At 33.6% G+C, this 23,309-nt stretch overlaps 3 protein-coding genes across 3 annotated transcripts; 1 reads left to right on the top strand and 2 right to left on the bottom strand.

The window, feature by feature from the left end:
* Positions 1-1,918: 1,918 nt before the first annotated feature.
* LOC117908285 (ATP-dependent Clp protease proteolytic subunit-related protein 1, chloroplastic-like) lies at positions 1,919-2,494 on the bottom strand. The gene has a single exon (XM_034821898.1). It carries the CDS (start codon positions 2,492-2,494, stop codon positions 1,919-1,921), a length of 576 nt encoding a protein of 191 aa, XP_034677789.1.
* Positions 2,495-2,530: 36 nt separating this feature from the next.
* Positions 2,531-3,097, bottom strand: LOC117908284 (protein GRAVITROPIC IN THE LIGHT 1-like). The gene has a single exon (XM_034821897.1). It carries the CDS (start codon positions 3,095-3,097, stop codon positions 2,531-2,533), a length of 567 nt encoding a protein of 188 aa, XP_034677788.1.
* An 8,166-nt stretch (positions 3,098-11,263) lies between these two features.
* LOC117908626 (probable glutathione S-transferase) lies at positions 11,264-12,524 on the top strand. Its single transcript, XM_034822285.1, has 2 exons — positions 11,264-11,734; positions 12,030-12,524. The coding sequence occupies exons 1-2, from the start codon at positions 11,420-11,422 to the stop codon at positions 12,372-12,374; spliced, it is 660 nt and encodes a 219-aa protein (XP_034678176.1). The 5' UTR covers positions 11,264-11,419; the 3' UTR covers positions 12,375-12,524.
* The last annotated feature ends 10,785 nt before the right edge of the window (positions 12,525-23,309 follow it).

Here is a 23,309-nt window from a genome sequence, read left to right as displayed (position 1 = left end):
GCAATAAGGATAACATGCTCAAATATGATCAAGATGATCAACACTAAGACAAATAAGGGATACAACAAAGTGAACATACATATCAAAGTGAGCAAGATAATCATGGCTAGAGCAAAATCAATATGCTAAGACAAGCAAGAGGATCAATCAATATCATCACCATGTCAATGTCCTAAATGGATATAGTGATCAAGCATGGAAAATCATCACATCAAAATCCTCAATGTGCTATGATCACTCAAGCATAGAGAAGCACAAAGGGAAGGTATCCATCAACCAACCAATCAAACACCACATTTGCTTCATCTTAAGTTCAAGTTTGACACTTTAAACAATCCCGAGCGTAGTCGCCATTTTGTGAACCCCGTATTTTCGTACGATGCATTCCCACTCGATGGTGCACCTCGTCTTTTTATTTATTTAGTGAAAATATATGATTTTCAGAAAAAACTTGGAGTCACCACTTATTTCTGTTTTATGTTTTTAAGGAAAAAGAAAATAAGAAAGAAAACCTTAAGTGTGACTTCTTATTTGGAAAAGACGGTCTGTAAAAAACCAAACCTGGGTTCGAGTGGTTAGGTTACTTATTGGGAAGGTACGATAAAGATTGTAGCACCCCTCTAAGCCCCTAAAAATGGGTATCTACTAAAAAGGTGAAACAAGAATGACAATTAACTAGGAGATCAATGGATACCAAAATGATCATAAATCAAAAGTGAGTCATGATAATGAAATAATAAACAAAGTAAGAGTGATAGCGTACCTTGGCAGCAGGTAGTAAAGCGCTATCATGAAACAGGGTCAGTACACAATAATAAAATTATCACATGCATATCAAAGAGTAAGACAAAGATCAAGCAATATTCATTAAGTATAGCAGTTGACAATCAGAAGAGAAAACTCATATATAGGGTCCCCACCAAAACCCAATAGATTTTGCATGAATTAATCCCACAAATTTCATTGTTTTGAAATTATGAAAATCAAATTCATGCTTATTTAAAAAATCAAGGAAAACGAAAAATTATTTTAAAATCAAAGAAAATTTTTGAAAGTACTTTCTAGAAAGAAAATGTAGCAAGTTTATTTAAAAACGGGATTTTTAGTGACTTAAAACCCTAATGAATGATGAAAAGGGGTAGAATTAAAAAATATTTGAAAATTGGAGTGAAATTAAAAATTATTTGAAAGAAAACTAGAGTTTTGAAAATTGAAATCTTAAAAATTGAATTCAAAAATTGGAATTTTAAAAAAATATTTGAAAATGGGAGTTTTGAAAATTAAATTTGAAAATTGGAATTTTGAAAAATTATTTGAAAATGGAAGTTTTAAAAATTAAATTTGATAATCGGAATTTCAAAAAATTATTTGAAAATGGAAATTTGAAAATTAAATTTAAGAATTGAGATTTTGAAAAATTATTTGAAAACAAAAGTTTTGAAAATTAAATTTGAAAATTGGAATTTTGAAAAATTATTTGATAATGGAATTTTTAAAAGATCAATTTTTTAAACATAAAAAGATGAATTAGGAGGGTGACACGTGACCCAGGAAGTTGTATTGGAAGGTATCCATGCATGGCCAATCACTTTAACGTATATTTTACATACAATATCAAATTTAAATTAAGCTTGCGAGACCTTCATTCCAAATTTCATTTCTCCACATGTTCATCCTTATTCTCAACTTTATTTGTTATCTCAAATACAATAGCAGCAAACTCATTTTCCATCAACCCACTCCATATAGGGCCTTAGGTCCAATCTCACATCATGTAAAGACATTTCCCTAAGGAAATCTGAATTTGACCCAACATAATTCTTCATTTTTCGATACATCATAGCCCAACTGAACTCATTTTTTTCCCTTAAAAGCTTCCTAGGAAGCAAATTTGACCAAGCCGAATCATCTGTATGGATCAAATGATAATGTTGAAACATCTCTGCCTTCCATGATACATGCTTACACTCATACTATATTTTGAAGAACCCCTATCATTCACTCCTAATAGACTCCACATCCCTCCATTATCCAAACAATTATGAGAAGATGAGATGTTTTCCTCTGTAACTCTTTCTGACGGCTGGCTAATGGGATTATCTTCTGTCATGAACATGTCCATTTGTGAAGGTGTAAGGCCATAAAAATATTGGGGAACATTTTTATAGTTTTCCATCAATCCATATTGGAGATTTCCCTCTCTAAACTGTTTAGGTATGTGGTCAAATGAAGCCTTTGCAGATGGAAATCTGAACCCTCTTTGAACTGTGCTTCTTCCAAGTTTGGGAGTAGAGAAGAGCTTTGTGCAGTGAAGGAAAGAGGATTTGACGGCACCACCGATGGAACCAACGTCGTGAGCATCCATGGTAGAGGGTGAGATAGGAAAAGAGAGATGTGATGGTAGAAAGGTGGCCATGGCGATTTCACTCTCTACAGTTTTGGATCGCTGCTCGCCATTTAGTGGAATGAGAAAGAGAATCATAAATTGAGGCATTTACGACATCCGGGAGAGAGACGGCGTTGTCGCCGTCTACGACCATATCTGATTGGAGCACCTGAACGATGACAAGAGGCTGCCATCCATATAGAACGTTTCGTGGTCGAAGCCCTGGAAGATTTTTTGACACACGTAAGACTCCAGAGCGTACTTCACATGGTGAGATCCTACCACGGAAATGGTGGTGTCCATAGTAGTGTTGGTCACTGTCGTGGCCATTTTTATGGATCTAACTACAGCTGCGATGTCCCAGTGAGCTGAGCGCATGAGCAAGAGCAGCCATGTCATGAAGGACTTCGACGCCTCCTTTACTACACCCATCGTCCCTTCGAATAAGTCCGGTGTCGGCAATGCTGCAACTTGACCTTGATTACAGCTAACTTTCTTCTTTGACTGAAACCTCCCTTTCTTGACACTATTGGTGAGGCTTGTGGTGCTCTTGAGGTTCTCCTTCAAGTTCTTAACCTCCACTTCTCTGGCCTTCACTGCCCTCTTCAGCGCTGACACCGTCTCGAACACCTCACTCATCAGTAATTCCATCTCCATCTCCATCACTCTCTCTGCTCTTTGCTCCCGTTCTCTATATTTCGCTTTTGGCATGACCTAGACGTCCACTAGTTGTAGCTAAATGCTAGAAAATGTTAGGTGGAGGTGCAAAGCTCAGGTGAGAGAGTGGCAACAATGGAAAGAGAAATGGTAGCTTTGTTACTGCCATGTGAAGTGGGAAGAGAGAGCTTGAGAAAGAAAATATAGGAAAATGAATATGGGTCATCCGAATTCATATGGTCTGAAAAGAAGATAAAGAAAGCTAAGGGCAGAAGAAATGAGGTTGAGGTTGGAGAAATGGGAGGTGGTTGTGCGGGCTACCTAGGCTATGATTGTGACATGTTGGGAAGGATGAAGGTGGGTGGGTGTTGATGGCTAGGTGGGTTAGGTAATGGGTATGGTGCCGGCCTAGGAGTGAGTAGAATGGAGTTCAAAAGGGTTTCAAATGGAAATCTTGCAAGCATTTCATATAGGATCTCAAAACAGGGCCAAGGAAATAGATTAGAAATCAAGCATAAAAAAGCATGCAAACAAACTCAAATCCAACAAGAATATGCAAAAGTTTCCAATGCTCATATTCAGGTACCAAAATAGAATCCTAATATGCATAAAAATAATAGAACCATGTAAAAAAAAAAAAAAAGTAGGTTATAGAAAACATACCTGCGCTACTCCCTTTGCAACCTCTTTTCTCTACCCTTTCCTTTTCTCTATACTTTTTTCCTTCTTTCCAAAATCCCTCCAGACACTCTCTACCATCAGCTTCCACCAGCTCTTAGCTCACCATCAACTCCTTTGTTTTTCCTCTCTCTTCTTAGCTTTCTCTGTTTTTCTCTCAAAAAAAATCGTCATCTCTTTTCTTCCAAGATACCTTGTTTTTCCTCCATCTTCCTAACTTTCTCTATTTTTTTCTATAAAAAAAAATGTCCTTTCTTTTCTTCCCAACTACTGCCCCTCCAATGCTACCACCTTCATCCACGTCTCTCCATGTTAATTCCTCATATATCACCTCCTTGAATCAATCGACCCCACTTGCTTCTCCGTCAATTCTTTAGATATCACCTTTTTCTACTTGCTCAGTTTTCCTTCTCCTATAAGCTTCTACCCGTTCCCATGTTCACCACTCAACAAGTCTCCATCTTCAACCACCACCATAGTAAGGTGGTCATATGTCCCATGCAGCCTGCCGATGGAAGTCGTCCCCCACTTCCAAATGATATGTTGTCTAGCTTTCCCCAGGATGGCAAGAAAATATCCATGAAATGCTATTAATAGAAGCAATAAAAAAAATAGCACTTGGTTTGCAAAAGGGGTCTACACCTTCCAAAATGTCTCTCACATAAAATCCAAAAAAAAAATATATATAGTGATAGAAATAGTCACAATGGACCATTAATGAGAGCTCAAATACAATTCAAAAAATGGTCATACATGCACAATAGGGCATTAAAGGATATAGGAAGACAATCCTTGATGGAATATGCTAAGATGACAAAATAGAGGGTTTACAAATAGCACATGCACTTTTATGTGCATAACACATGTTCATCTTCTAGTAATTCTCATTACAATTTATTATTTAGAAGTGAAAATTTTAGATCAAAATCTAGATGACTATGAAAATAAATGCATAATACATAATAATACTGAAAAATAAATAAATTAAGAAAACAACACACTATGCACATGCACTTTAACGTGCATAGCACATGCATTTTTACATGCATAAGACATGTTTATCTTCTAGTAATTCTCATTGCAATTCTAATGGTATGACATGGTTTGTGAATGTTTAGATCCACCAATCTTTTTATGTGCCAAATTGTTTTAAAAAAATAGAATTTTTGAAAAACAAAGTGAAATCTTTGGGTACGACCCACGTGCAAAAACTGAAAGTTATGGTGTTCAAGTTACTGGGAAAGCTTTATGAGAGTTATTAAATTAGGACTCTAGACTAAGATGGCTTATTTGTTGGACGTGAGTATGAAGATAAAAGACCATCAAAATTTTAAGCCATCATTGTAAATAAAAATAATAATAATAATAGTCAGTTGGATGAGCTTGAAAATATAGACAAATGAGTTTCTTATCATCAACAAGTACTCTCTTGAGAGGAAAACATCTAATAGGTCATTCCTGCTAATATCATACTCTTTGGTTGTTAAAGCAGATGGGTGGCTTTTGGCCTTGTCGAATGGAGTTCCAAGCTCTTCTCCTAGTTATCGTCCAACGTGAAATGGTTGGAATGCCTCTGTAAATTCCTTGGCTATGACGAACCTATAAGGCACATTTTTTAGTGTCTAATACAACTCCTGATCTTTCCTAGATGTTACCTACAATGAATTAAGTTTTTAGAAAGGCTAATTGTGCATCTTAAAATATAAAGCTCATCTTATAGCTTGGTTTTTTTTTTTTTTTGAAGAAAGAAAATGCCAAAAACTACAAAGCTAGATTTACACTCACTTCTTGGAGGAAGTCTACCACACCCTTCTTTCGAGGACATTTGAAGCCCATGGACTCAAAAAATTCAAGCATGCTTTCACAAGGTCCCTGATAAATAATCTGGCTATTAGAGAGGAGAATGATGTCATGAAAAAGATCGTAAGACTTAGGTGGTGGTTGGAGAAGAGAGATCACAGTATTCTCATTGAGAATGTGGATGGTTTGCCTAAGAGAATTCAAGATTTGATAAGTTGTTGAGTCTCGCTTGTTAGGTATTGGATGCCTTATCCATTTGAAAACCTATTTAAAGGCTTGTAGTTGATAATAAGTCTTGAAGCACCTCTTTCAATTTCCAAAGGCTTTTGAACATAGAAGGCTACACAACTCCTATGAGATTTGCTCTTTCTAATTATATTTTTATTTAAAATATCTTTTATTTCTTCTTTACAATACTCAAGTAATTGAGCATTCATTTGAATTGGTCTTGCCTTAGTGGGAATTTGATTTTCATCAAACCCTTCAATATAGGACAAAGAGACTTTATGTTGCTTTCTATTTCAAAAAACATTGGGGATAGAAGAACATAAATCTATTTCAATTTGATTTTTAATCTTTTTAATTCTTGTTTGAATATCTTTTTGTAAAGGATTTTCTTTCATTCTTTTATAATGTATTTCTTTACTTATGAAATTTGATATATTGTTTTTTCTTTTGAATTAGATTTACTTCACAATCTTAAAGTGTATTTAATTCTTTGATTTTTATTGAAGTAGAAATTGAACTAGTAAGAACTCCTATGCACAACTCCAAGAAACTAATATGCCTTGTTTTCTCCAATGACAAACAACTTTACATATTTTTTTTAGGGATAAAGAACAATATTGGAGCAATATACCCTACTCCCCATGCATGAGCATTTTCACGTGCATGTGTGCACTTTTATGCCACTCAATAGTTTCTTTGTGGCTTGAGTGTTGTGAGATAAAGTTTTCAAATTATATTTATCTTCCCAATCTTCCAACTCTTAAATTATTGAATAAAAAATTAATTTATTTTTCTATATTTTATTCCTTTTACAATTAAAGTTTTAATTAAAGAATAACAATTTTAATTTTAAACATTATCTAATAAAATTAATTTAAAATTTAAAAAAAATATTTATTTTGTAAATAATTATTTAATAAATTAAAATTAATAATAAATTTATTTTTTTATAAACTTAATTTCCACATAAAATTGATAATAGTATTTTTATTTATTTTTTATAATCCGAAAGTGAAAGAACAAAAAATAATAGGTAAAGTTTAACAATTAACATATTTATTATTTATTTTATAAATAAAAAGTAATATAAAACTAAATTAATTTTTATTTATAGTTGTAATTAATTGAATTAATTTAAAGATAAAATTGGAGATAAAGAGCAAAATATATTTTTTTTTAAATCAATATCTAACGTAATATAAAATAGTATTTTTTTAATAGAAAATGTTAAACATAATTTATATTTTTATAAATATTACTATTGATAAATATCTCAATAATTATAATTATTTTTATATATTGAATTTAGTAAATAAAATTAATTAATTTTATAATAATTATATTATTTTATAAATGTTATGCGTTTTCTTATTTTTAATTATATTTTTAATTAATAATACAATGTTACGCCACTTAAAAATCGAGATAAACACTAAAATATTTTTCTAATTAATATGAGATGATAAATATAATTTATACTTTTATAAATATTGTAATTATAAATAATATATCAATAATAATTAACATAAAATCAATTAATTTTACAATGAATATATTTATAATAATTTTATAATTAAAATATATTATTAATTAAAATATTATTAAAAATGAGAAAAATGGAAATTTTAATTTTTGAAAATTGTCTCTTAAAGAAACGATTTCCCCATGATTTTATTTCATCATGAATTTTTTCCCTTAAGAAATCATCTCTTCAAGACATGATTTTAGCCTATAAATTTTTTAAAGAACTTTTAGAGATCATCTCTTTCGGAGAAGATTTTTGTCTATAATTTTTTTTTAAATGAAATAAACCGTCTCTTCAAAAGACAATTTTTACTTTTCTCTTTTTTAGTTGACAAAAATAACTTGATTTTAATCTATAATTTTTTTAAAGAACTTTTAGAGATGAGAAGATTTTTATCTATAATTTCTTTTTTCCTAAAAGGAAATAAATGCTCTTTTCAAAAGATAATTTTTATTGTTCTCTTTTTTAATTGGAAAAAATTACGATAGATTAAGAAATATTTTTTCTACTACGATAGTTTAAGAATTATTTTTTTAATCTAATGTACTTTTATAAAAAATTGTTTACTTGTCGGCTAAAAGGATATAGGTTCTATTTTCCATGGTAAGGAAGGGACTTTAGGATTCTATGGTAAGAATTATTTTTGTTTACTTCCCACGATAGATATATATATATATATATATATTAACCACTTTCTTGCCCAATACAAGATCAAAAAAGAGTTTTCCATTGCCATCTCTTTTCATTCTCTTAAGTTTTTTCACTTGCATTCTAAGAGTTTTCTACCGTCATTTCATTTCATTCTCTTAATCTTTTCACTTTACCTACATTTCATGATCACTTTTGTGAGATTCGATACCCAACTCACCGGTTCTTTTTAAAGCTACAACCATACGCCTACACTTAGGGAACCACCATTTTATTTTTGCAGATTTTGTTGCGGTCATTGTCATAAAAAAATAAAATATGATTCAAATATGTATTTTGTTTTCTTTTCTCATCTTTTAAAGAAAAATTAGATTTAAATTTTTTCTTCATAAATTGATTACTCCAAAATGAAAGGATGACTGTGGACCTTACATTTTCACATGCGTTCCCACCTGACAGCGTGACTCACTTTTTTATTTGTTTAATGAAAAATTGATTTTTTTTTTAAAAAAAAAAAAAAAAACTTTGGAGTCGCCACTTAATTTATATATTTTTTAAAAAGGGAAAAACAAAATAATAAAGAAAAATCCTAAGTGTGGCTCCTAAAAGAAAAACAGGTCTGTGGGAAACCAAAATCGGATTTGGGGGTTAAATTACTTATTGGAAAGGTACGGTGGTGAGCCGTAGCACCCCTTTAAGCCCGTATACATGAGACCTCTACTAAACAAATCAAGGAAATTGTGGCAATTAATTAGTTAATTATGGATACCAAGAAAAATAATCAATGTACAAGTCATGATGAAAATCAATATACACAAAAATAATCATGAAATCTAATTATAAGAATACATGAAATGAATAATAAGATAATTGTGCAAAAATGGTTTATTGAACTAAAAAAAGGGTATTAAAAAAATGGTTTTTAAGAAATTTCAAAAGATTTTGTAAAAAATGATTTTAAATTAATAATTTCAATTTATTTTCAATTAATGATTTGATTCAATTTCACTTGTATTTAATTTTCTAAAAAAAAAAAAGTTATTTGTACTTATTGTATCAAAAAAAAATTATTACGAAATTTTAATTTGGCAACAAATATTATTTTACTTGCTTTTTTTAGAAAATAATGAAATTTTATAATTTTATTCACAAAAGTATTTTGATTCATTTTCATTTAAAAAAATGATTTTTACAAATTATTTAAAACGATATAACTTTATTTGCAAAAGAAATTTTAATTAATGAGAAAAACAAATATTTAAATCATCTATTTCTGAAAAACACTTTTAATCCCATTTTAATTAAGAAAAAAAAATTCATTTAAAAAAAATATTTTTAGACAATTTGATTGAAAAGTAATTTTTGGGACAACTTTATTTACAATACAATTTTTGGACAATTTTTATTAAACAAAGAAATTTTTGAACAATGTTATTAAAAACAATTTTTCTAATTCTATTAAAAACATTTTTTTTTTCTAAATTTTTACAAATAATAAAAAAAAACGTTCTTTTATTAAAAATAATATTTTAAAATTATTGTTTTATCAAAACACATTTACTAAATTCTTTCTCTTATTTAAATAAAATTTCTAGTTTGTTCGATATTCGAATATTTATAAGAATTAATAAAAATAAAACTAAATAAAAGTGAAAAATAAGATGTATCCTACTAAACTTATAACAAGTGAGAGAATTTTGGAGGAAAAAGAAAAATAAATAAATAAAAAAATAGGGGGAAAATGGCGGTTGTTCTAGGGAAACGGGGAAAAGAAAATAAAAAATAAATAAAAAGGGAGAGATGGTGAGGGGGGGGAAGAAGAAGAGTGAGAGAGAAAAAAGAACATAAAAAAGGAGAGATGGCGGTGATTCTAGGGAAACGGGGGGAAAAGATGGAGGGGACCAAAGGTAATTTTGGGGAAGAGAGAGAAGAGTGAGAGGGAAAAAAGAAAAGAAAAAAAAAAAAAAAAAAAAGGGAGAGATGGCGGTCGTTCTAGGGAAATGAGGGGAAAGGATGGGTGGGGGGGACCAAAGGGAATTTTGGGGAAGAGAGAGAAGAGTGGGAGAGAAAAAAGAATATATAAACGGAGATAGGAAAACGGGGGAAAAGATGTTGGGGGTGGGGGGAACAGCGATGAGGGTAGTTGGAGGAGAAAAAGAAAGAGAGAGGAGAGAGGAAAAATTATTTATATAAAAATATAATAATAATAATAATAACAATAACAAATAAAATAAAATAAATAATTTATAAAATAATAAAAATTAAAAATTAAAGGATGAGTGAGAAAAAAACACATGTAATTAGGATTTAAAATTAAACTCAAAATTAATGTAAAATAAAATTGGGATAAATTTTAGGATCTACAATGACATAAAAATGAAATTAATAAAAAATAAATCTACAAAATTCCAAATCCCCACATGTTGCCACTATTTTTACCCCATAAGTCATACAATTCTTAATAAAATTGAATTCCATAAAGTATTATTAATTACTATTCAAAAATAAAAATAAGTGGCACTAAAAATCATAAAATTAAAATTAGAAATAAATTTACTATAAATTTAAAAAATTTAACTTTATAAAAAAAAAAGGCCAAAATAACTTTCAATTCTAATAAAAAATTTTAATCAAGATTCTAAAACATAATTCACATTCATTTAAACACCCATTAGAATTAATGATTTCAATTAATTTTTAAAAGGAGAAAATTAAAATGTGATACTCCTTCATGATTAAAATTCCAAAAATCAATAAATTAATTTCACGAATGGAAGGCATATTTCAATGACAAATCTTCAAATCCAAAGATACACTAACTTAAAAGAATTTTAACATTTTCTAACAACTAAATATATTTAGAAATTATACTTACTATTCTATTACTAATTTTTTTTATCTATTATATAATTAATTGTTATAAAATTTTTATTATGTTAATAAATTATAATATTTAAATATTTAAATATTTAAAAATATATTAGATTTCAAATTAATTTAAAAAGAAATAAAATAATTAATTTTATAGATATTTTTCATACTTAAAAATAAAGTAGATTTAGAATTTAAAAACAAGTTTAGAGCTTAGATAAAAATACAAACATCACAGAAATTTTAAGAAGTTATAATAAACATGAAGTTTAAAATAGTTTGACTAGTCCGCCTAAAAGGATGCAAGAATGGACCAGCGTACTTAATTGACTTGGGCTGACGACTGCAATGACGTGGAATGATCAAAGCAATGACCTCTCTGGAAGCATTATATTTTTAAAAAAATACATATGGGAGTTCTGCAGTGAGAAACGAAACTGAGATAAGAACATAATATGGAAGGAAAATGAACGCTGAGATAAGCAATGGGCATCACCACCTCCTAGAAAGTTCCAAGGTTTTAACCCACTCCCTGGGATTTGCTATAAACACTTGACAATTTCCCTTGTGTTGTTCATCAATACTTGAATAACTGAGTTTGAATCCTATCGATCACAGTAATAGCAATGGCAGACGAGATTATCTTGTTGGATTTCTCGTCTAGCATGTTTGGTATGAGGGTCAGAGTTGCCCTGGCAGAGAAGGGCCTCAAGTATGAATATAAAGAGGAGGACTTGTGGAACAAGAGCTCTCTGCTGCTTGAGATGAACCCAGTTCATAAGAAAATCCCGGTTCTGATCCACAATGGAAAGCCCATTTGTGAGTCTCTGATAATAGTTCAGTATATTGATGAGGTTTGGAAGGATAAATCTCCATTGTTGCCTAGTGACCCATACCAGAGAGCTCAGGCCAGGTTCTGGGCGGACTACGTAGACAAGAAGGTATGTCTTTGCTGTTGATTTAAAGCATTTTCTTTTCTTTTTTTTTTCTTTTTTTTGTTTGATAATGGTGCGGGATTTGTCCAAAATGCTGGGTTTCTTCTTCTTCACACATTCCCTTCTGATATTTTTCTTCCACCGGCCCTTCATTTTGATCCTAGCTAGTGTATGAGATTTCTATGCTGAAGGTTCCTTAATAAACGTGTTCAACTATACAGAAAGTTGAAACTTGATGAAATACTCCAAAAAAAAATATATATATACCCTTTTCTCTCTTTGACTCCATTATTTTCAACAGCTCGCTGAACTTGGAAAGAAGATATGTTCAACCAAAGGAGAAGAGCAGGAAACAGCCAAGAAGGAATTCATAGAGTGCCTTAAGCTATTGGAAGGAGAGCTTGGAGAGAAGCCTTACTTCGGCGGTGAAAAAATTGGGTTTGTGGATGTGGCTCTGGTGCCCTTCTCTTGCTGGTTTTACGCATATGAGAGCTTTGGCAACTTCAGCATAGAGGCGGAGTGCCCCAAGTTGATAGCTTGGACCAAGAGGTGCATGGAAAAGGAGAGCGTGTCGTCTTCTCTTGAAGACCCGCACAAGGTCCATGGATATGTTGTGGGGATAAGAAAGAAGTATGGTATAGAGTAAAAGGGAAACATCATGGGCTATTAAGCAGTGTTGTTTAGTTAATATTATATAATATATATGAGTGTTTGGCTGTTTGCTTAAGTTTTTTCTTTGAAATTGTGTCGTTAATCTTTCCAGTTGAAATCCCTTTCTGAGGGTTGGTGGGTTTGCTGACCATTCCATCGTTTCATGTCACATAAACAAGTATTAAAACAAGTTGGATAAGACATGCCTCTTGCCTGGAACCTGACAACCTGTTGTACATCCATTGGAAAAAAAAAGGTACATAACGTTAAAACCAAATAATAATGAAATTGATCTTAAAACTAAACCTACTTTTTTTTAATGCCTGATAGGACAAAGAACATACATATTGTCTTAATTACTATCAAATGACTTGTGTATACTGTACAACGTTCATAAAATGTACCTTTTTTCCTATAGAATGAATGATGAGTCATATACCTATTCATAAATGATATACCATAATGTGTCATGTTTAACTAGTACTACATGAGTAAAGTTAAAGCAACTTGCTCATGCTTTATGCTTGTTCCATAATTAGAGTCACTTGAACATGTAACATATAAATAAACAACGGATATGTATAATAAGTGAAGTGAATCATTTATACAATGTAAATTTGATGCGTTTATGTTTTAAGATGATGTACTTATTTTTCAATAAGATGAACCTATTTTTTCAAAGGATGTACCTAAGATTCTAGAATGAGAAATGAGATGTGTGAAGGCCTCAAAAGCATTCCGAGGTCTATAAAAGTGAAAGTGCATGATAAGAATAAGCCAAACAAGTCACCTATACAATGAAAATAATATGTACCAATTATTTTTTAAGGAAATGTACTTATTTTGCAATATGATGTATTTATTTTTTTGAAGGATATACCCAAAGTTTTATGATGCCAAATGGGATATGCAAAGGCCTCAAATGCATCTCAAGGCTTATAAAAGTGAAAACTCAAGCTCAAAATTGGCCAAATAAGTTAGTTATACAATTTAAATGCAATATATTTATTTTTCAGAAGATGTACATATTTTTCAAGACGATGTACCTATTTTTCCAAGGGATATACCTAAAGTTCTAGGATATAGAATGGGATGTGGGAAGACCTTAAATGTACATCGAGGCCTATAAAAATGAAAGCTCATGTCCAAAATAGGGCAAATGAGTCGAGTATAATTGTACTTATTTTTTTAAGAAGATGTGGCTTATTTTTCAATACGATGTATCCATTTTTTAAATTGATGTACGTAGGGTTCTAGGATGTAGAATGGGATATGTGAAAGCCTCAAATGTATCCCAGGCCCATAAAAGTGAAAGCCCTTGTCCGATATAGCTTATGTCAGTAAATGCAACCTAGGCCTACAAAAATGGAAGATCATGTCCAAATTAGAGTAAATGAGTCACATACATAATATATATATATATATATATATACTTATTTTTGAAACAATTCTAAAAAATAATTTTTAAAAATAGTTTTTGAAATTTGTTTCTTGATATTTTGTAAACCAAAAATTTGTTTTGAAACCTAAAATATTTTTAAGTTGTTTTCTATATTTTAATAATAAATTTTATATGTAATGTTTTATTTTTAATCACTCTTCATGTTTGTATGCTTACTTTTTAAGTAGTCATAAAAAACCAATTGAAGACCACTAAAATATATTTTCAAAAAATACCATATTTTTGTTTTTAAAATCAAAAACTATATTTTTTTTTAATTGTTAAATTTGTTTTCTTGTTTGTTTTTTTTTTTTAAATAGAAAATTATTTTTGAAAATAATTACCAAATAGAATCTTAATCTTTGTCTTTATCTTTAAAAAGTAAGGATTGAAATATCAGTAAATACGGATATATCGATACTTGAATTTTATGGATATATTAGAAATATCGGAGAAATATCGATGAATATTTTTCATCAAATATCGGTGAGACAAAAATTATCCAAAATTGATGGGAATGCTTAGAAAAATCCAAAGAATGATAAAATAAGCAAAAATATACATGTTAAAGTTATTTTATAAGTGTAATTAACATAAATATGGTCAAAGAAAAAAATATCAGTAAACAATTTACAATACTTGGATTTTAAGAATAGAAAATATGAAATTTGGAATTGTACACTTAGAAAGTTAGAATTGAGTTAAGAAATATTTGATTTTATTAAATGAAAACAATTTACACATAAACATAATACATATGACATTGCAATGGTCCTTAATACCAAAATGAAGATCGATGTGGTTCCATCATATTGTTATTGTTAGATGAAGGGAGCCCATCTTATTGAAGACAATATTTATACCAGGACATGGAGTTTCGATAGTATTGATTGTATGTACGAACATGTCATGCATAAATTTCTTGAGTCCTACCGATAACCTGTCCATGGATGGGAAATCCAGGGTTTTCCCATATGCTCGTTTGAAATCCTTGTTGTTGCAGCTGATGTGGAAGATAGTATGGCATTTGTGTGGAAGAAGGATAGTTATACCTTTCATACTCTTCATCAGTGGAACTTGAAAGATTTTGAGGAGGCTGACCATAACTCATTGCATAAGGGGCATAGATGTTGGCTTCGTTTGATGAATCACTGAATTGAGTCTCTACACTCATTGACTCAAAACTGGCCAACAATGAGTCCTCGTTGTATGGCATCATCCTTCGTTGTCTTCTTCTATATGGCTTTCCAATGGCTCCAACACCTGGACCGACTCTTCTAGAGTTGTGGTCTTCATCTTGAGTACAATTTGTGAAATCATCTTCACAAGTAAATGTCGATGGTTATCCACTTCGTTGTTGTTGTCTAACATCCCCTTCATCATTTCCAAGGTCGCTACCATCATTGGTCCCCTTTCCTCTTGAACCATCATAACCAGAAGCGGAAGTACCAATAAACTATGTCTACTATTATGTTCAATACTCGTGGAGTCAAAAGAAGGTCGAGAAGTGACTATCGGCTAAGAAATTCCTTGTCAAAAGGAATCTCTCGTGTCTTGGCTGAAACTATCAGTATGAACTTCTTCGGATAACTGATTACTACTCAAAAAGTGCTATTTGATAGCTTCTAATTAATCCTTTTAAACACTTTTGAGTAGTAGTTAGTGCCTTTTAACCCAATTAGCATGTTAAGGCCCCTTGCAATCAATTCTAATCAAATTGTGTAAGTTTTGGTGTTTTTGTTAGTATTTTGATCACCAAAGCATTATGAGATTGAGGAGAGTTATTTGGAATCATTGGCAAGCAATAGGAAGCTCAGAGGCATGAAGAATCAAAGCTTTGAAGCTCTTTTGCCATAAGCAAAGTGGGAATGCAAAAGGGGAAGCAAAGAGGATCCAGCCGTGGAGCTCTCTTGATGACAGTCACTGCAGCCATTTTTGGAGCACTTCCTGGAGTCCAAATTATGCATACAATATGTCATTTGAAATCTTGGGAAGTCAACAATCCAATGCCTCAAACCGTGTGCAATTTGGAGCTGAAATGAGGAAGTTACAGCCTTTGGAAGACAACTGCTCCAAGCTGAAGGAGGCTTCAGAGTAGTGCTGCGGAATCAGCCTTATGTTGCAAGATATTTCGCGGCACTTTAGCACAGTGCTATGGACTCCCCCTGAAGCTTCACGTCGCGATGAAAGCTGAACACCTCAAGATGGAAGTCCTTTTTGCTAAGGTGTTGAAGCAGCTGGCTGCTATGAAGAAATTTCGCAGCTCTTCTTGTGCACCTGCGAAATTTCGCAGACCTCACTTGTCACCTGCGAAGTGGTCCTTAGTGCTTCCTGATATTTGTAACCGACTCTTGGAGATATTTTTCATTAGATTTTTGTTGCTTAAATGCCTAAATTCTCCTTGTAAGTCACCAATGATAGATTTCCTTAGCTTTTAAGTTAGGAATTTGGCAAAATATCATGGGATAGCTGTAATTGGGATTTTTGATATAAAAGGGAGCCCGAGGAGCCTGTTCTGAGGGTGTTCTGGTTGTTGAACCTTTTGTAAGTTAACAAGAAAGAAATACAGGGAGCTTTAGCTCTTCACTACCTTACCTTCTCATTTCGTATTTTAATATTTTTACCAAGTTATGCACTCTCTGAGGAGCTTTCCCCAGAGAATGAGTAGCTAAGCTTTTTAGTTCCTTGGAGTTAAGGTTGCCGGGAAAGGTTCCAAGTGCTTCAATCAGAAGCTTTGTGGTTTCAGCTATGAATGAAGAGTAAGTGTGTCCCGTGAATGGTTTCTAATGTTTTTAGTTAACTTAAAACACCTTGGAGTCACCTGGGCCAACACTTGGTAAGGCAAGTGATCTCTAACCGTGGAGATGCACTAGTTTACCCCTTGCGAGCCTCTGGTAGGTGACTTGAAGGTAGGATTTTCTAGAATAGCCAACACTTGGTAAGCTTTTGGACTCCTAGGAGACATCCATTAGTTACCTCTTGCGAGCTTTTGACGGGTAATCCAAGGTTAAAGATCACCTTGAATGGTAAAGGCTAAGTGAGAGGCGCAAACCATTGCAAGTTGCATCAGTGAGAGAATTAAAGCTGAAATCCAATTGAGGGATGCATTTATGCAGCACCTGTTAGAGAATTGACTTTATGTTAATTCTCTAATGTGAGGAATTGAACCAAGTGACCGGAGCTATGATTTTGCATGAGGAACCTCCCCTGTAAACCTGAATCTCCAAGGAATGCTTTTCTTCTTAAATTATTTTCATCACTTGTTGTGTTGTTAATCTAAGTCCAAACCTTTTTCAACCAAAGTTTGTGTTTTATTTCTTAAGCTAATCTTGAAATGAAACAGCACCAATTCACTTTGAATTGGTATCATTTTCAATCTTGAGTACCCATCCCAGTGAACGATCCTAGAGCCACTATGCTATAGTAGCTTTGTCTTTGCTACCCTAGTATATGGTGTAATAGGTTATAAATTTTGTTGATTAATCCCTCAATCAAGGAGCACCAGCTGGACACGAATCAGCTGAGACACCAATTAGGCATGAATCAAATGGCGCCGCTGCCGGGGAAGGTGTCAAGAATCAGTGATACTATTTCAGTGTACTTGTGATTTTCATCACAAGTGTGGTAAAGTTTCTTTAGCTTTATTAATTCTCATTATTTTTGTTTTACTAACTCATAATTTAAATTTAGCTTTTAAATTCAGCTTAGTTCTATTTTGTTTTTGTAGCTTTGTTCTCTTTTTGTTGTCCTCTGTTTTCCTTTTAGTTTCAAATAGTTGCTAGTTGTGTATGCCAAAGTGGATACGAGGTAGTAGAAGAAGGCTTGTTAGAATTGAATCACCTCATACTAAGGAATTGGAATTGAGCCTGAATATCATGGAAACTGCTCCTGAAGATCAGCATAGTCACCAAGTTCGTCAAGACAATCTCAATGAATTTAGATCAATGAGGGATCGTATGCATCCACCTCGTATGAGTGCACCATCATGTATAATACCTCCTACAGAGCAGCTAGTGATCAGACCATATATTGTTCCACTTCTACCAACTTTCCATGGAATGGAAAGTGAGAATCCCTATGCACATATTAAGGAATTTGAAGATGTTTGTAATACATTCCAAGAAGGAGGAGCTTCAATTGATTTGATGAGGCTTAAGTTATTTCCTTTTACTTTAAAGGATAAAGCCAAAATTTGGCTTAATTCTTTAAGGCCAAGGAGTATCCGTACTTGGACTGACTTACAAGCTGAATTCCTTAAGAAATTTTTTCCCACTCATAGAACAAATGGCTTGAAAAGGCAAATTTCAAATTTCTCAGCTAAAGAGAATGAGAAATTCTATGAGTGTTGGGAAAGATATATGGAAGCTATTAATGCATGCCCTCACCATGGTTTTGATACTTGGCTGTTGGTGAGCTATTTTTATGATGGAATGTCATCCTCAATGAAGCAACTCCTGGAGACAATGTGTGGAGGAGATTTCATGAGCAAAAATCCGGAGGAAGCTATGGATTTCTTGAATTATGTAGCTGAAGTTTCAAGGGGATGGGATGAGCCAACCAAAGGAGAAGTGGGAAAGATGAAGTCTCAACTGAATGTTTTCAATGCTAAAGCTGGGATGTATACTTTGAAAGAAGAGGATGATACAAAGCAAAGTTTGCAGCTGTGACAAGAAGATTGGAGGAGCTGGAATTGAAAAAAATGCATGAAGTGCAAGCTGTTGCTGAATCATCAGTGCAAGTGAAGCTTTGTCCTAAGTGTCAATCCTATGAACACTTGGTGGAGGAATGCCCTATAGTTTCAGCTGAAAGGGAAATGTTTGGAGATCAAGCAAATGTTGTTGGACAATTCAAGCCCAATAACAATGCATCCTATGGAAATACTTACAACTCAAGTTGGAGGAATCATCCAAATTTTCATGGAAGCCTAGAGCACCTCAGTACCAACAGCCGGATCAGCCATCTCAGCCATCTTCAAGTCTTGAACAAGCCATTGGGAATCTCAGCAAGGTAGTGGGAGACTTTGTTGGAGAACAAAAAGCCATCAATAATCAGCTTAATCAAAGAATTGACAGAGTGGAGAATATTCTGAACAAAAGGATGGATGGAATGCAAAATGATATGACTCAAAGATTTGATAATCTCCAGTACTCAATATCAAGGCTTACAAATTTGAATACAGTGCAAGAAAGGGAAGATTTCCTTCCCAACCCCACCAAAACCCCAAGGGTGTCCAAGAAGTGGAAAGCCATGAGGGGGAATCATCACAGATGAAAGATGTCAAAGCCTTGATCACTCTGAGGAGTGGTAAGAAAATTGAGCAGCCACCACCTAAGCCACCTGTTGAAAGAAGAAGAGACAAAGTTGGAGGAGGAAATGAAAGACAAAGAAGGAGAGATCAGTGATAAGAAAGAGGACTCTGAGTCAACAATGAATGCAAATCCAGAGAGGAACTTCTGAAGGAAGAAAAGCTGAAGAAATCAACTTCTCCACCTTTTCTCAAGCATTGCATGGGAAGAAGGGGGTTAGAAATGCAGCTGAAATCCTTGAAGTATTGAGACAAGTTAAAGTCAATATCCACTGTTGGATATGATTAAGCAAGTCCCAACATATGCAAAATTCCTAAAGGACCTGTGTACTATCAAAAGAGGGTTGACTGTAACTAAGAAAGCCTTCTTGACTGAGCAAGTAAGTGCAATCTTACAGTGTAAATCTCCTTTGAAGTACAAAGATCCGGGAAGTCCTACATTTCAGTCATGATTGGAGGAAAGGTAGTGAAAAAGCTTTATTGGACTTGGGAGCAAGTGTGAATTTGCTTCCATATCTGTCTATAAGCAATTGGGGCTTGGTGAGTTGAAGCCAACAGCAATTACTCTATCTCTAGCAGATAGGTCAGTAAAAATTCCCAGGGGAGTAATTGAGGATGTCTTGGTTCAAGTGATAATTTCTACTACCAGTGGATTTTATTGTTCTTGATACGGATCCTACTGTTAAGGAAGCTAATTTAGTTCCTATCATCCTGGGAAGGCCATTCCTAGCTACCTCAAATGCAATCATCAACTGTAGGAATGGGCTCATGCAACTCACTTTTGGCAATATGACACTTGATCTCAATATTTTTTATGTCTAAAAAGCAAATCATTCCGGAAGAAGAAGAGGGTCCAGAAGAAGTGTGTATTATTGATACTCTGGTAGAGGAACATTGCAATCAAAATGTGCAAGACAAGCTGAATGAAAGTTTTGTGGATTGTGATGAAGGTTTGTCTGAACTTCCTAAGGAGCTTGCTACTTTACAAAGTTGGAGGAGGATAGAAGAGATTCTACCTTTGTTCAATAAAGAAGAAGGAGCAGATAATGAACAAAGAGAACCACAGAGGATAGTCATCAAGAAAGAATTAATGAAGAAACATATGCCTCTACTTTTCCTCCAAGCATTGCATGGCAAAAAAGGAATTGGTTTCGTTGCCATCATACACAGCAAGCCTCAAATGAAGGATATTAACTTCATATGGGATCCGGGCAAGCTAAATCAGGATCAAATTCTTTGATGGACTTAGTCTTTCTTAAGACTAGCTAGTCCATAGCTTTTTGTTTTACTTATTACTTGTTTTAATTTTGATTTCAATGTTTTAATTTTGATTTCAATGCTTTAATTTTGATTTTAATGCTTTAATTCTACTTTGTTTTGATGTAATATAGGTTTTTGGATGATCAAAATCAGGAGAAAATGCAAAGGAAGAAATCGGGAAGAAATCGGAGCGAAAACAGAGCAAAAACAGAGCAAAAACAGGGGAGAAAAAGAGCCCTGCGAGATTTCGCAGCCAATAAGGAATTCTCTGCGAAAATGGCTTTTTGTTGCAAAACCACTTCGCAACACTTTTAAGCCCTCTGCGAACGATTTCGCAGCTGCGAAACCGATGTTTGGCACACGAGTGCCACTCCGCAGCACAGGAACCCCCATTTCGCAGCTGCGAAGTGCTCTGCGAACCACTGAAGCGTAAAAAAAGCCCCATTCCGCAGCGATTCCTCAGCAATTTCTCCATTCCGCGAGGTGTTTCGCAGCTGCGAAGCCACCTTTTGGCACACGAGTGCCATTCCGCGGTACAGTGACCCCAATTTCGCAGCCGCGAAACGGCTGCGAACCACCAAAGCATGAAAGATCCCATTTCCGCAAGGAAAGCTCCATTTCGCAGAGGATTTCGAAGCTGCAAAACCAACTTTTGGCACACGAGTGCCATTTTTGCAGCACGGTGACCCTTATTTCGCAGCTGCGAAACGGTTGTGAAGCATAAAAACTCCCAATTTCGCAGCAAAGTCCCAATTTCGCAGGGTATTTAAAAGCTGCAAAATGGATGCGAACGTAAAAAACTTCTAATTTCGCAGCCAAAGCTCCATTTTGCAGGGCACTTTTGGCTGCAAAATCACCTCCAAGCTTCGAAATGGTTATGAAATGATCTCCAAGCTTCGAAATGGCTGCCAAATCATCTCAAAGCTTCGAAATGGCCTTCAAATTGTGAAATTGACTTGCAAAATGGAGGGAAGTTTGCAAAACACCTTGCAAAGCTAAGAGAAGTTGCTAAAATGTCACAAAGCCCACGACCATGCATTAGAGGAAGCCCCACCCAGCTGAGTACCCTCTGGAACTCATGAACAGCCACCTCTCCATTTCAGCCATGACCAAGACTAGAGAAGCCTCGTGCACCCTGAGATCACACATAAAGCCTCTCATTCCATTTTTTCCTCCTTAAACCATCAAATCCCATAGCTACCAACTGAGAGCTCCAGTTGGGAGACTATGCCACCTAAGGAGACTACCAAACAGAGGTTGAAGTTCTGATCCAACCCACTCAAGAGGCCACCACAGATGCATTAGCTCCACAGGACCTTACCATTACTTGATCATCTCTTTACTTTTTGTCTTTATATATTATACATAGCTCCATGTTTGATGTTTATATTCTGGGATTGGAATGTATTACTTATATTACTCCATCATATATAGACATCATTTTTGTTTAAACTGGCATTTTTCTATTTTCTCTACTCACTATCTTTTGTTTTTTTGAAACATGTGGTTTCTCCTATACGACTCAGACTCCATGTCACTAAGAGGTACCACTTCCTCCCTATTTTTTAATGCTTTTGTACATTGAGGACAATGTTCAGCTGGTTGGGGGTAGAGTGGGGAGGAAGTAAGTAGTTGTATTAATGCTAAGTTATTTTGGTAATTAGTTGTTGCCTTAATTTTGTAAGTTTTTGCTTTTTATATAATCTCCATGGATTTTTGAGGAAAATTTTCAAATAAAATAGGAGAAACTGAACTGTTGCTTTTCATCTAACTTAGAGTTTGATTATGCTTGCTAAAGTGGTTCAATTGTTGAAACTTCTATTGAAATCAAGTTAGTCCTTCCACTTTAAGCTATCCACAACTGTGCACAATAGATTCCTTTATAAAATGAGAAACTATTTCCCTCTTGACTTAGAAAATTTTGGGACTTGGTACCTTTGACCTCATTTTAATGATATTGAGACACTATATGAAAGGCCAATGAGCCTTTGAAAAAAAAGAAAAGAAAGCAAAGTGTTTGCTTGCCTTGAAACCCGAGCAAGGTCTAAAAGGGTATATGGTGAAAACCTTTAAACCTGGTGCCCTAAGCCTTCAGTGGTTGGGAGTCACCGGCCTCAATGCTCGTTACAAGGGTGAATAGGTGGAGTTAGCATATGGTAGGCAAAAAGGGTATATGAAAAAGTCCGGGGCAAAATCCGAGGAGTTAGTGGTTGAAAGATCCTTAAAGCTTGATGCCCTAAACCTTAATTGGTTGGGAGTCATCGATGGACCCCCGTTACATGGACAAAACAGAAAAGAATGCCCCTTAAGCCGTTGCCTTAAAAAAAAAAAAAAAAAAAAAAAAAAAAAGTGTGTTCTCTGTTTATTGGAATTTGGTCAAGTTTGCTAAAGTGTTGAAAAGAGATAGGTTGGGGGAGAGATTAGTTCAGCATGTTATATTCGGAAGCTATCATCTTACACTTAGATTTTTGTGGAAGAATAAAGTTTGGTTCTTTGGAAGTGAAATGGTTTTAAAACTTCAATTTGCATAATGCATTCCCTTGATCAGTGGTATTTAGCAAGGTTTTTGATTCTCTTGTTGAAATTTGAAGTTACAGTTCTTTAATGTTCCATGTGAGAGTTTGTCAGTCATGCCACTTAAATATTTTTTTGGAAGTGATTAGCATGATTTGTAAATTATGGTAATTTTGTTTTGTTTTTCTCTCCTTCATTGCTAAGGGACTAGCAATATGTCGGTTGGGGGGAGTGATTACTACTCAAAAAGTGCTATTTGATAGCTTCTAATTAATCCTTTTAAACACTTTTGAGTAGTAGTTAGTGCCTTTTAACCCAATTAGCATGTTAAGGCCCCTTGCAATCAATTCTAATCAAATTGTGTAAGTTTTGGTGTTTTTGTTAGTATTTTGATCACCAAAGCATTATGA

The sequence above is a fragment of the Vitis riparia genome, chromosome 19, assembly GCF_004353265.1.
Source record: "Vitis riparia cultivar Riparia Gloire de Montpellier isolate 1030 chromosome 19, EGFV_Vit.rip_1.0, whole genome shotgun sequence".
Classification (NCBI taxonomy): Eukaryota; Viridiplantae; Streptophyta; class Magnoliopsida; order Vitales; family Vitaceae; genus Vitis; species Vitis riparia.
The sequence above is the reverse complement of the archived record's forward strand: the minus strand, read 5'-3'. Positions and strand labels throughout refer to the sequence as shown.

Bases quoted from the DNA above. Each gene is read 5' to 3' on its own strand.
- LOC117908285 (XM_034821898.1), bottom strand. From the start codon at position 2,494: ATGCCTCAATTTATGATTCTCTTTCTCATTCCACTAAATGGCGAGCAG.
- LOC117908284 (XM_034821897.1), bottom strand. From the start codon at position 3,097: ATGCCAAAAGCGAAATATAGAGAACGGGAGCAAAGAGCAGAGAGAGTG.
- LOC117908626 (XM_034822285.1), top strand. From the start codon at position 11,420: ATGGCAGACGAGATTATCTTGTTGGATTTCTCGTCTAGCATGTTTGGT. The intron at 11,735-12,029 runs GTATGTCTTTGC...TATTTTCAACAG, and splicing joins CGGACTACGTAGACAAGAAG to CTCGCTGAACTTGGAAAGAA.